This window comes from Dama dama, chromosome 10 (assembly GCF_033118175.1).
Source record: "Dama dama isolate Ldn47 chromosome 10, ASM3311817v1, whole genome shotgun sequence".
In the NCBI taxonomy this organism is placed as follows: Eukaryota; Metazoa; Chordata; class Mammalia; order Artiodactyla; family Cervidae; genus Dama; species Dama dama.
In genome coordinates, this window is record NC_083690.1 from 20,108,662 (window position 1) to 20,122,925 (window position 14,264).

Sequence of the window (14,264 nt, forward strand, 5' to 3'; positions counted from 1 at the left end):
TAAAGTTCAAACGCTAAAGATGTTCATATTTCTATTTACCTCCACTATATACAGAGATTCAGAGGCTATACAGCTTTTCATAGCACAGTTCTGGCTTAGATCCAGCCTTTTTTCTAGTTGAAGGATACAAGTTAATGTCTATATTAGATATCTTGAATATGGTTTGTTAGAGCTACAGTGTGAGGCAGACTAGTCATTTTGACATAATTACAGCCTAGTTAAGAGGGGGTAGCCTTAGGAGGAAGTAATAATTGAGTACTGGGTAGTGGGAAAGCAGCTCTCCAGGCTCAGCTATGAGGCTCATGTTGAACTGTTTAGTTTTAATGAGACCAGGAATGTTGTAATTGCTCTTAATGAAGCTAGAATCTTCCTTTCCATCTCCCAAAGAGAGTGCAGGTCTTTAATTAGATTGGGAATGCATGGGAGAATAACTGAATCCCTTACGTTCTCAAGGAAGTTGTCTACTCATTGGAATGATTAGGAGTGACTTGCCCTCATCTTGTATATATGAATGGAGAGGGTAAAAGACATTAAAGTCACCTAGATGTACCCCTAGAGGTGGACTGTCACTAAGTCCCATTATTGAATTCTCTGGCACTGCCAGTTTTGGGGGTAGAGGGCAGAAAAAGCTGGTGACAGGAAGGAATTAAGTCAGGAATACCCTTATTCACATCCACACAGAACAAAGCCTTTCAAAAGGACTGTGGAAAGGTACTATAGTCTCTAAAGAAGAATGATTGCAAGAAAGAGTCCTTGAACTCCATCTAAACTTAAGAAGCAAGAGGCTTACTTCCACATTTTATTTGAAAGTACAATTAGTGGTTTAGCATTGTGATTCTTTTCTTGCGCAGGTAGCTGATTAGGCTTAGAGTTGCCACAACACCTGCTAAGGCAACTACAGCAACCATAGTTTTAAAAGCAACATATCCAGGAGTCCCATGCCCTTTAGAACCCACAGCATCTGGAAAGGAAACAGACATTCAAGTCTTAAGATCACTTACACTTGGTTTAAGTTGAAGCTGAAGCTTTACAATTAAAGTTACCCAGAGAAGGAAGTGAAAATAAGCTTCAGAGGGCTCACTTGGGAGCTTGCAAAAGAGTATAGTCTTTCCCCTGAAGCAAGCCTCCTCGCCTTACTCCACTCCCACGGTTGTTCCCACTTCCTACTTGCTTTCACGCAGATCATATGGGCTGACACCTGGAAGGATCTCACTCCCAGCTTGTTTAACATTCTGGCACTGATATATACGGTTAGTTGTCCCAAGTGCATGATTTCTTGCAGTTAGTTGCTAGTGATTTAAGTGAGTTTAATTTCAAGTTCTAGGCCTAAAATTAAAGACTATCTGGGATGAAGATATATTAACATAAAGACTAAAGTTTTGTAATAGCAAACACATGTTTTCTGACCTATTAGTCTTTTTAAAGAAACATAGCTTGAAATTCTTCTATAGTAGGCCGAATATTTGAGGACCAAGATTTAAGGATTCTAATCTGGCATTAGTGACAAAACAATGAGAGGTCCCTGTATAGTAGGTAGACTAAATGATCCTTCTTGTGGGAAAGGGATTTTGGGAAGGGTACACAGACTTGACAGAACCTGTTGCTGGGGAGAGATGCATTCTCTTGTTTAATCATAAGCCCTTGATATCTGTGGACTCCCCTGGTGGCCATTAATAGTAAAGTATCCACCTGCCAATGCAGGAGACACAAGAGAAGCAGGTTCGATCCCTGGGTCAGGAAGATCCCCTGGAGTTGGAAATGGCACCCCTCTCCAGTATTCTTGCCTGAAATATTCCATGGGCAGAGGAGCCTGGTGGGCTACAGTCCATGAGGCCACAAAGAATTGAACATTACTGAGCACACACGTATGTTATCTATGTACACTTAAGTTTGACATAAAACCAAGAGCTTCAGTTAAAAAACGTTACCTAAGGCTTTAATTCCATACCTCTGAATGAAGAGCCATCTGACAACAGGAGGATGGGGCCTGGGAGACTCACTATCATCTTCTCTTCCTCAGTGGCCCCTGTGGCTGAAGACAGACAGTTTGACCTCTGGGATAACAAGTAGTGGTAAGGAGTGTTTTGAGGGAACACCTTGAGCTACTCTGTATGGAGTCCCTGCTCTATGTAATCTTGCCTCCTTTCACAGGAGAGAGCATACACCTTACTGTAAAAACAGGATGAACTATCAAAGAATAACAGAAGACAAAGTTCAGAGTCTACCTAGACTCAGGAAGAATAATAGTTTGGGGGGTCTCAAAAGATCAGGCTACAAGTTCATGTGCAAACACAAACTTGTCCATGAGACTGATTGCAAACCTGTCCATCATAGACGCCTAGGTGTCTTGGGCTCTTGGAGTGGATGAAAAACAAAGCACTCATTCCTAAATTCTCAAAGGAAGAGACCTGCTTTAAGTAAACTCACATCAAGTGAAGACATGAAAATTTTACCTCGCCTGCTTCTGGATGACACAAGGCAAGAGGCAGAACACAGGGGGAGGTTAGAAGAAAGCTGATTGCAGATTAAGGCGCTGCAGTGGAAGTAGACCTGGAGAGGAGATAAGAGTTGAGTGGAACTGATGTCTCAGTCAACCTGTCCCAGGTAACTAGTTAATCACTTACCAAGTGAGGGAACACCGGGGCCTCTGACACAAAGGCAAAGGTCTTCACATCAAACCTCTGATAGTGATTAGGATAGGTCACCGAGGAGCCAACTGGATGGAAGGTGGTTCTGTGGTTGTCCAGGTTGTATTCACAGCTGGAAGGTACATTTCAGGGTGGGACATCAGCTCAATTCACCTCGGGCTCAAACTCAGCATTTGCTCAAATTCAGTCACGTGTAACACTTTCAAGACTATTACTATACCTTCTACCTGTGCTGTGCTGTGTTTAGTCGCTCAGTCATGTCCAAGTCTGACCCCATGGACTGTAGCCCACCAGGCTCCTCTGTCCATGGGGATTCTCCAGGCAAGAGTACTGAAGTGGGTTGCCATGCCTTCCTTTAGACCCTCTGCCTGTACTTTTAGTTTATTACATATACCTCTGATTTGACCAACCAACAGTATCCATGAAGTTATAAGTTACTTATGCTGTTTTCTTCTATTTTGCGTTATAGTGTCAATACCTATTTGTATGCCAACTAAACTCATCAAGAATTATGTAACTCTTCAGATGACAATGGCTTATTTCTTATGAATCTGAGTATTATGTCCCAGGCAGTTAGTACATGTTGCTGATAAGAGGTAGAGAACTGCCATTTTTTATTTTAAATGCTAGCAGAGGGTTGTAGCCTCAGTCGTGTCCAACTCTTTGCAACCCTATGGACTGTAGCCCACCAGGCTCCTCTGTCTATGTAATTCTTCAGGCAAGAGAACTGGATTGGGTTGCCATTCCCTCCTTCAGGGGATCTTCCCCAACCCAGGGATCAAACCCAGGTCTCCTGCGGATCATACATTGCAGGTGGATTCCTTACAACTGAGCAACTGGGGAAGTCCATTCATGTCCTGTCACTTAATATTACTTTGGGCTAGTTATTTAAGTAGTAAGCTTGGGTTTCTTTATGAAGTGAGGGGGCTAGTGGCCCTCACGGAGTGTTGTGGTTTAAATAATGCATCTGGAGTACATAGCACTGTTTTTTTGGCATGTGGTAGTTATTCAATGGGCTTCCCTGGTGGCTCATACAGTAAAGAATCTGTCTGCAATGTGGGAGACCTGGGTTTGATGCCTGGGTTGGGAAGATCCCCTGGAGAAGAGAATGGCAACCCACTCTAGTATTCTTACCTGGAGAACTCCATGAACAGAGGAGCCTGGCAGGCTATGTACCCCATGGGGTCACAAACAGTCAGACACGATTAAGTGACACACACACATGCATTCAATGCACCCTCCCCAGTGGTAAAGAATCTGCCTGGCAATGGAACTGGGAAGATCCCCTGGAGGAAGAAATGGCAACCCACTCCAGTATTCTTGCCTGGAAAATCCCATGGGCAGAAGAGCCTGATAGGTTACAGTCCAGGGGGACACAAAGAAGTAGACACGACTTAACAATGAGCAAAAAAGTTATTCAATAAATGAATAGGAACTAGAAATCTATTCTCTTTCCAGATGTTAGAGTATTAAAGTCATTGTTTCCTTGGGAGGGATCCTTCTAGATTCAAGGGTAATAGGAAAGACTTGAGTCAACTTATTAGACTGAGGACTGGTTGGTAAGAAATAAGAACAAAAATCAGGGCCTTTGATATAGTGCTCCTCTCATGCCCCAGAGCATTTTATTATTTTTTTACTGGCAGTTTGATTAGCTGGACTACCTTATGTGGAGAATACATACCCATCCACGATAATATTCCACTGAGGGAGAGAGGCTGGGTCCTTGGTGGATGTTGCCCAGCAATCATCTAAGACCAACTTGATGTTGGGGTCAGTCCTGTTTAGGACTCTCACTTCTAAGTAAATTGGTTGGCGGAGGTATCTCACCACAGGGTAGTCCTTGTCCCCATACGGTCGCAGGTAGGAATTATCTGAAATGGAGTAGAAGCCACTCTGGTACTCAAGTAGTTGACGGTTGCAATAGAAGCTTAAGCATCGCTACTACTCTAGTCTGGTGCAAAGTTCATTTTAGGAAAGAGTCCCCTGAAAGTATTTAAGCAGATTTTTTAGGTTATGATGTCTCACCTGGGTAGGTTTGCAGGGTCAAGGCAAGTGGACCTGGCTTCACTGAGGCTACGGGAGGAGGAAGGCTTTCGACGTTGGTATTTATTAGCATGTTACTGCTGCTATAATAGCACCTCACCGTCATTCTGCAAGAGTGGGTAGGTGGGGGTATTAAGAATTTTAGGTTAAAAGACTGCTCGAGTTTATTCTGGCACTTAAAGTTAAGTAGCAATTGTGTCACACCTGAACTCACTATCTCTGGAAATTGTGCTTGGAGGAAGATCCGCCCAGAGAGCATGTATTTCATTTTCATAGATGACTTTGTCATTCTCAAACTTAGAGTAAGGTTAGAGAAAGTGGTTAGTTATCTCAAAGGTAAGTCTTAATCTCTTGCTATGCGCCAATACTAATCTTATACTAACCTTATGTCTTGTTCCACATCCATTCAGGGGTATGTGAAACTTTACCAGTCCTTGAAATGGAGCTGTAAAGGTTGGCTGGCAGGAGGAATCTCCCACTCTAATGGTGTCCAAGTTGAGAGCTGGTTTTGTTTGATGGCGGTAGACCTCGACATCCATAAACCCATCTTGAGTACATAGCTCACCTGAAACTATATAGTGGAGGGAGTTTAAAAAATGTCTGCCATGTGACTATTGTCATTATCAACTTGACATGTAGTGAAGTTTGGATTTTCATCAGGAGACAACAGAATTTGTCTTAAGTCTATTTGGGAAAATAACTTGACAAGCAGCTTGCATTACAAGGGGAGGCCCTAAGGTACCTAGACAGCAGTGAGGCTTGCTCTATCCGAGAAGGATTTTTCATCCAAAGGAAGGAGCAGGAGACATGGGAAGAGGCACCAAGAGGGGTAAGAAACCCATGATGAAACCCTGATGCGGCTTGAAGTGTAGTGCCATGTGTCCTAGTGTTCCTTCTTTCAAGGCTCACAGATCTTAGTGGTTTGAGGGGAAGTTGAAGCAGCAACTAATTTTTCCTATTTGACTTGACCTGATACAAATAAAGGAACACAGAGGCAATAGTAAACAAGAGCAAATACCTATATTCTTTGAGGAATTTAAGAGTTTGGGGAAATACTCATAGTCCCTCTAGTTTCAGATTTAAAGAAATCTTACTTAGATGGTGGGCTCAGACTTCTAACATGAAGCACACCCAGGTTGCTTAAAAACATTAGACAGTTGTGAAACCTTCCTGTATGTGTATTTTGGAAATGTTCTCTTACTTAGATTCCTATCATAGCAGCTTAGACTGCTATTTGTGGTCTAACCAGTCTTCTGTTTCTCCTTAAAGTATAAGCAGTATAGAGTTTGAACTCTTGTACACTTTCACCCATGTAAGAGCTAAGAGAGAATGTAGAATGTAGGAACCATTCAAGAAAATGATCTTTACCTATAGAAACTGTTGACTCGCAGACACACTCAGGATAAATCACCATGGATACCGTCTCCAGTTGAGTATAAAATGTCAGCTTGAGTGAAGATAAGTAGAACTGATAGGGTAGGCATTTTTCAGAGAACTGAAATGAAAGAATGTCAGTTAGCAGCCACAGCCTGTTGAGCAGGCACAGGAGATAGGAAGGAAGTATGCTGAAATCTGCAAGGCACACTCCAGACTGAATATGGTTTTCCTTTAAACCAGAGCAAGAGATCCCATCACTTCTCCAGACTGGATTCTTCCTGAGGCAGGAAATTTCTCTAAGTTCATGCCCTAAAGTACCCAGCACTGCATGCTCTTTGTACTAGGAATTTGATCTGTTAATTCAACCTCTAAAGAGCTGAGTACCCTGCAAATCCAGGAGTTATAAAATGTTGTTGCAACATATACACCAACATAAGATTTTTCTGTGTCCCTGGCAATTGCATCATTCAAGGCTAGCTTCATGAGGATAGCAGGAGACACTTGTTTGGCTCAAATTGTCCTGTTTTAATGGGCCATGAGAGGTTCATCATTAGATGCTTAATAGCAGTTTGTACTCGTCAATGAATGAAGACACTTAAGGAAAACTTCCATTGAAGTTGAAAAAGACTTGGTGTTTGAGAGTGTATTTCAGTTACTTGAGAATTACTTATGCAAGCTGTTCAAATGAGGCCTCCCAAGTTTTAGAATTTTTTTTTTTAACACTAGCAATTAGAATTATGGATAAGTCAGCAGCCAAATCACAATGGCCTAAAAGGCTATGGTTCAATGGAACGTACTTTTGTTTTGAGGAGAGTTTTGCTGAAATGCAACCTGAGGCCATTTGCTATTTCCATAACAATCCCGCTGTTGTGCAACTGGTTGACAGCAATATTCTTATTTTCAAAGCTCATGGATTTTAACTTCCCAGGAAATTCTGGTATGGTGAGAGTCATGTGTGTGGCATTACAGGTCACAGGATCTAGAAGGAATGACACAATGGTCAGCTTTGGTTAAGCCCTTAGAACAATGTCTCACAACTGGACTTGCCCTTTCCTAGGCCTTACCTGAAACACAAATGAGTCGTGATGACAAGATAATCGTCTGCCCAGGAGATACATGTGTAAGCTTCAGAGGCACCATGTAGAGATGGCTGTTACCTTGCTGAAGAGAGGCATTTTCAAAGACATTGGTTTACTTGAGTTACTTGAATTTTTAATCAATGCTAGAAATAGTCAGGGCAAACATACTCAACTATCGGGCACCATCTTGGCCCAAGTAAGTTCAGGTATTTCACCCTATAGTTGTTCTTCAGGTGCTCTAGTTTTAAAATCTTATACTTTATAACATCTGGCAAGGTGATTTCTACTCATGACCTGTAGCTGATCATTTCTCAGCAGTAAGAGCTCTTGTTTTATGACTCTTTTACGGTATCAGTATTCAGAGTAATGTTTAAGATTCAGCAGTTTATACTCAATGTACAACAGTATTGTTAAGATGGCTGATATTTGAACATGTAGGTGCCAAGATCTGTTCTAAGTACTTTTGGCACATTAACTGATTTAATGTAGTATCTTGATTGTTGGTCCCCAAAATGCCAGTACCTTCTGTAAACACTAAATTTGGCAATGATAGAACACCTCCTTTAGTTTAGTACTACTAGAGCTCCACATTGTTTAGTGAATTTAGATCTATGGAGAAGAAAAACTAATTGAAGTAAGAAACATTTTTTTGTTCACCATTGTATCTCATCTTTAGTATTTAGTACAGCGCTTGGCTGTTGAATGAGTTATAACCTCACTTTGAGGAAATGGTAGAGGTTATGCTTGCATTTAGAAATACTGGTCTGAGCCTGGATGGTGGTACAAACAGATTTCACACCTACCGAGTAGCGAGTCACTCCAGTGGCATGAAATAACACTTGGATGCTCATCTTCTGGTTCTCAATCAGGATATTATACCCTTGTGTTAGAGCCTCTGGAAGGGTCAGATTTTGGGCTCTTTCACCATCACCAACTGTAATGGTCCATCCCATCTCAGGTCTGGGACCCTAAAGGCAAAAGTTTCATTTAGAGGGCTGGTGCTCACCTTAACTCCAAGACTATTTAGTATTTTAACCAGGATTGAAGTTATGTCACCTTTAGAACTAAAGGTAATTTAGGCTTGTAATTTAAAAAAATAGCTTTCATACCTCAGTGTCGTCAGCCATGCCAGGAAAAAAGTGAAAGGTAAACTGGAAGAAAGAAAAAGGATGATGTGAAGCTTTGATTTGGAGAAGATCTCTGAAGTCATGTTATCTGATGGTACATGGAAAACACCCAGAGCAACTGCTGTGTGGTTCTTACAATGTGAGGGCTGGTGTGGGATATAGTAGAATCACAGGACCAGAATCCTATAAGTACCCTTAGACATCATTTCCCCATTGAGCTTTCGAGACCTAAATGTAATTGGAAGATCTAAAGCTCCCTTCCAGTTGTACGTTGAGACACTAAGTCCTGTCAAGCCATGCAGTTCCATCATTGTTATAATAAAGTATGAATATTTTTGTCCATTGTTGCTATTAGCCATGTGAGACTATAAAGTCCACAAGTATGTGATTGGGCTGTTTTTATCATTTACTATTTCCTAGCATCTGGTATAGGGCCTGGTACATAAATATCCAGTTTGTCAAGCTACTGACTGAATCCTTTTTATTGCTAAACATGATGTGCTGAGCGCTTATATCTACCTTCTCAGTCAGTTTTTAAAGTCACCTTATGTTGCTGATATCCCCCACTTCAGATTTTAAAAAGGTCTCATTGTAGTTAAGAAATCAATCCAAAGCTACATAGCAAATCAGTAGTGAAATACAGATCTTGTTCTGAAGTCCAGCTGTCTCTAGACCACATTCCCCCTGGAGTAGCTGGATGAGAAGCAGTTAACCTGCTTCACTCACAGACATGAAATCCTTCGAGCAGATTGTGGATCCCGAATGCTGTTCATGTCTTCCTGCTTGCATAAGCGGACAGCTGACGTGATACAGGACATTCCCTTGTCTAAAGGCAGCATTGTCATTCATGAATGTGATGGTCATCTGGTGCTGGCCAAGCTGTATGAAAATGGCATAGTAAGGACAGTGCTAGAACTTCGACGAGAAAGGGGGTTCCGAAATACCATCTGACTCAGCTGATTAGCAAAACCCTTAAAAGTCATCAGTACCACAGTTCTAGAAAGTCCCTCATTCCTAAACCAGGAGATTCTTTAGCCTCTTTAGATATCCCAGGAAAGACTCATTCACTGGCAGAAAACAGTTTCTTGAGTTTCAGGGCTCAGAGTCCAGTTTTTATTTTCCCTTTACATTCACCCTATGTCTGAGTATCATGGTCCTATTGGGTTTGCTGCCTCTATCAAGAGACAGAAATACTGAGCACCTACTTTAGCAGCCATTGTGCTGGGTGCTGGACAGAGCCATCTTTGCCATTTCCCCTGGCCCAGGGAACTCTGTCTAAAACAGTGATCAACTAACAGTTTTCTGTAAAGTGTTAGTAAATATTTAGACTTTGTAACATTTTTAAAGTGCTTAAAAAAACTAAAGCCATTCTTAGCTTGATGACCATCACACACATAGATCATGGACTGGCTGTGGCCACACACAGGTCGTATTCTGTGTACCTTTGGTCTAAAGAAATGCAACCCTAAGCTCCCTAAAGTTGGAAAAGGTCATTTCAGAAGGGAAAGTTTTAATTACTGGAAATCTTCAGTAGAATCAGTTAAACCTAAGACTTGTAGGATGTACCCCAGACCTATTAAGTCAACTAAATGAATTTGGTACTTTAGAAGTTCCTTAAGTGATTGTTGGCACATAAAGCTTGAAAAGGACTTAGGCTTCTTTTACTGCTCCTAATAACCCTGATAGGGTAGCACTATTGCTTAACAGTAGAAAATCCTATTTTTCAGCTGCTGCTCGCCTTCCAGCATAGAGGCACCAGCACTCCATTTGCCAGCACCAAAATAGCATCCCCTTTTCCATGAGGGTTGTAGGTCAAAATGGCTCACGTCTGATCATTTGCTGTCATGCCTAGTCCTTCATTTGTGTCATTCATCTTTTGATACCTTATGGAAAGATATCATAATCCATTTTCCAGTGAGCAAGTAGAGGCTTAGAAAGGTTAGCTAACTTATTTCAAATCACATATAGATAGTGGCAGAGCCAGAAATAAAGCCCAAAGCCTCAATTCAAGGCTTTTGTAAGCTCAGCATTGGAGTTTTGAGCCTAATATATCTTTATTGAGAGTTCCTGTATGCAATGGAGGTTATTTGGCAATATCCTTGGCTTGTACCCACCAGATGACCAGAAGCTGCTCTTTCCCTCCTCCCCTACCAGCTGTGGTAAATGTCTCCAAACATTGCAGGATGTTCTCTCGGATGACCAAAGAGAAAGATCACCCTGATTGAGAACCACTGCTCTACTGCAAAGCTTTAACTCTTAGGTTACTACTTTCCAAATTACTCCTCAACTACTTACCACTCTTTTGGTACAGCTTTCATATGGGGCCTTCAGGGTGAGCTTTTCTGGGTCCAGAACATAAGTGCAGTTCAGCATTTTAAGACCAAGGGAATCTACAGAAACAAGAGCAGCTTAGATAGGAGATGGCCAAGATGTATTTACATCTTATATTTCAGTGACAGAGCCAACCAAAACTACATAACAAAGACTGCAAATCCATTTCTAAGGTACTTCAATCACTTCTTATTTTTTATTTTCCCAACTGGGATATAACCCAAGCTCTGAGAGATGCTGTGACTTGAAGATAGACTTTTCTTAGGGGATCCCTGAGATAAGACAGATTTCCAAAGACAGACAAGGTCTTCCACTCTTAGGAGTCACCATGCAGTTCCAGGACCCTGTGACATTGTGGGATTTGAGCACCAACTGCTCCAAAGTTTGTGTACTCTGTTCACTGGAAAATGGTGATGACCTTGAGCCAAGGGCTTCCTACTAAGTAAGACTTTCAAATGAGACAATACACATTACTTACCCACCACAGATGCATGCTGAATCTTGTTGCCAAGAGTTCTTTTAAACTCTACTACCATTCTATCTTCATAGCAAGTAACAGTACCTGAAGAGCAAAGAAAGCATCTTTGAACACAGGAGGCATGATTTCCTACAGAAGTGTATTGAGGAAACTTTCACTCTCTAATAGGCATCAGGGAGGATACCAGTTGGGAGAGGCAAAGTTTATTCCCCATCCTGGGGAGCTTACAAGTTGATGGGAATATGTAACTACAGTGTAAGATACCAAGAACTGTAATGAAGATATCAATGAAATGCCTAGGGCTTTCTGAAGTATTCCAGGATAAACCTGGATTCAGATTAATAAGTATGCATGCAGGAACCAGCCTGGACCCCTGATGGAAAAGGAGATGGTAGGTCTGTGAAGAATTGGGGAAAAGTTTTGTCTAAAGATCTTTCAATTTGAAGTTTAAAAGATTCCCTAGGTAACTCCAAGAACATATTTTTAAAGACTGAATAATCTGCCAATAGCTTGACACTTTGCATCCTCTGGGTCAGGTGAAAATATTGAGAAACTCCTCATACAAGTGATTTTACCTGTTACTGTTGATGCTTTCCTTAAGCATGAGTATGTGTTTGAAGATGACTGCTCCCAAAGATGAGGACTAAGTGTGTGGTTTGCTATTCTTTGGGTGCTGTAAAGCTGGAGGCAATGAGGAAATAGAAAGTAGTGCAGGTGTTTTTCCAAGCTTTTCCATTTAGCTGTAGAGTAAGCTATAGGTAAGCTATGGGAAAACTGAAGTGACTTGATCAAGATAGGCAGAAGAATGACTGGAGATCATCTAACTCACGTTTGCGTTTTCTGGCCATAAACTTTGGGTAAGCTCCGGGAGTTGGTGATGGACAGGGAGGCCTGGCGTACTGTGGCCCATGGGGTCACAAAGAGTCGGACACGACTGAGCGACTGAACTGAATTGAGGCACCCTAGTTGCAATCCATTTGAGAAATGCTCAAGGACATTTTTCTCACCCAAGAGGCCTACCTGGGAAGGCAGGATCCACCAGTTGATTAACATCTATTGAGTTCACCGAAGTCAAAAGGGCGAAGAATAGAAAAAATGACCTGTAGGTGCAGGAAGGCATGGGGGAGAAAGTTAAAGAGGAGTGAACTTCAGCAGACAAGGCATTATGTCCCCTTCCTTCTGCCCCTGGCATTACCTCCAGTCTGCATGGAACCAGCTTGAGGGTCTCCTGCTGTCTCCTCTCTGCCTGCATGCCATGACCGAAGATACCACCCAATCAACCAGGCAGAAGGGCATGCTGCGCCGGCTTTTATAGCAGGAAGCAGGGCTGGTCCCCGCCCTCTCCCCATTGGAGTCACCTGAATCTTCTCTAGCCCTCCCAGCTGAGAGGAAGGGATTTGGGAAGAAGAGCCTTTCCAGAAGGCCTAAAATAAGGAGAGTTTTGCCCTTCCTGACACTTGCCTTGGTTTCCCACCAGCTGCTCTGCAGTCAATTTAGTTCCTTGAAATGGGCTCAGGTGAATGAATTGGCGCATTTTTAGGATCTTTTGGACAAACTCTTTACAACTCAAATGTAGAGTGAAAGTGGGGTGGGATTTTTTTGGAAGAAAGACCATGTCTTGTTTACACTGTCTTTAAATTGCAAACCTTTCCTGTAAGTTACTTCTGGTCTCCTGGTTATTGTAGATATCACCCTGGCAATGTGCATGAAGAAGTACCTTTTCAAAAGGGATGAAACATAATTTTCCTCCAAGTATAGATTTTAAATTTACTTCAAAAAATACAGACAATTACAGAAGGATATAGAGAAAGGAAAAAATCATCCACTCCTGGTACTTAGGTGTGTAACTCTATGGTCTTTTTCTACAAACATAGCACTTAAAAAAACAATAGCAACCTGGGATTGAAGTTTAAGTTATGTTTGTAACCTGCTTTTACTACTTTATATGTCATGGACATTTTCCATATCAAACATAAAGATCTCTATTACCATTTTTAATGTTGCATAGTATTCAATGCCTAGATAAATCAATGTTTAGCTGTTCTCATTATTTAGCTGTTTTCATTATTATAAACAATCTGCTGGACTTGTACATTTCCCTGGTTACCTCTCAGGATAGATTACTAGAAGTAGAAATTCTGGGTCAAAAGGAATAGTGATCTAAATAAGAATGTCATACTGTGTAGGAACTGGGAGTTTATAGGTGGGGAGACTGAGGAAAACAACTTGCTCAAGCTTTAACAACTGGGTGTCAGGGCCAGGACCAGACTGAGACACCTTGATGTCTGCAGACCACATTCCATGACAGGTGATAATGCTCAAATTCTGTACAAGTTAGTGGGGTAGCATTTACAATTATTTATTTATGTGTTGCTTTTTATGTCTTTATGTGTTAATGATGTTTCTTGAGGACTAATCTTCATTCCCTGTTACAGGTGTCTGAAATATTGTTCATCAGAGTAGTGGTTTCCCTAACTTCCTTGATCAAAACATTCACAGCTGGTACTGATGAACCTATCTTCAGGGAGGGAATGAAGACACAAATGTCGAGAATGGACTTGAGCACACAGCAACAGGAGAGGGTGGGACTATTGCGAAAGTAGCATTGACATATTTACACTACCATGTGTAAAATAGTGGGGAACTGCTATATGACACAGGGAGCCCTGCCTGACACTCTGATGACCCAAAGGGATGGGATGGGGGAGCAGGAGGGAGACTCAAGAGGGAGGGGAAATGTATATAGTTATTATTGATTCGCTTTGTTGTATGGCAGAAACCAACAAAACGTTGTAAAGTAATCATCCTCCAATTAAAAATTTTAAAATGATCACATGGGGCTCTTTGTTAATATCACAGATTCCTGTGTCCCACCCAAAAGCTGCTGACTCAGAGTCTCCAGGGGAGGAAACTGGGGTACTGTATATTTAAGAAATCAGGTGAGTCTTATGATCAGGAAAACTTGGGAAATATCTGAAGGGAAGTAGACAAGAAAATGAATGATTGCTGGTGATTAATTTAACTTCTTTATGGGAATCAGTTGATTATATACCCGTGGAATGGAGGAGAGGGAGCAAAATTCAGGATAAGCAGGATTTTGAGGATAGAGGTGGTGGAAGGATTTAGATTCTGAGCAGAAGCATGATAACAATAATTACTCCTGAGCATATTTTCCAAAAAG

General features: G+C 41.6%; 1 protein-coding gene across 1 annotated transcript; it reads right to left on the reverse strand.

Annotated features, from left to right (window-relative positions):
* Window positions 1-219: 219 nt before the first annotated feature.
* On the reverse strand, window positions 220-13,994 carry ZP2 (zona pellucida glycoprotein 2). The gene is made up of 18 exons (XM_061152987.1): window positions 12,279-13,994; window positions 12,104-12,183; window positions 11,084-11,167; window positions 10,570-10,664; window positions 9,001-9,153; window positions 8,257-8,298; window positions 7,951-8,115; window positions 7,133-7,229; window positions 6,866-7,047; window positions 6,060-6,186; window positions 5,075-5,262; window positions 4,896-4,987; window positions 4,674-4,798; window positions 4,330-4,519; window positions 2,625-2,760; window positions 2,454-2,550; window positions 1,949-2,032; window positions 220-961 (listed from the first exon to the last, which is right to left on the reverse strand). The coding sequence occupies exons 1-18, from the start codon at window positions 12,377-12,379 to the stop codon at window positions 816-818; spliced, it is 2,184 nt and encodes a 727-aa protein (XP_061008970.1). The 5' UTR covers window positions 12,380-13,994; the 3' UTR covers window positions 220-815.
* Between the last annotated feature and the right edge of the window lie 270 nt (window positions 13,995-14,264).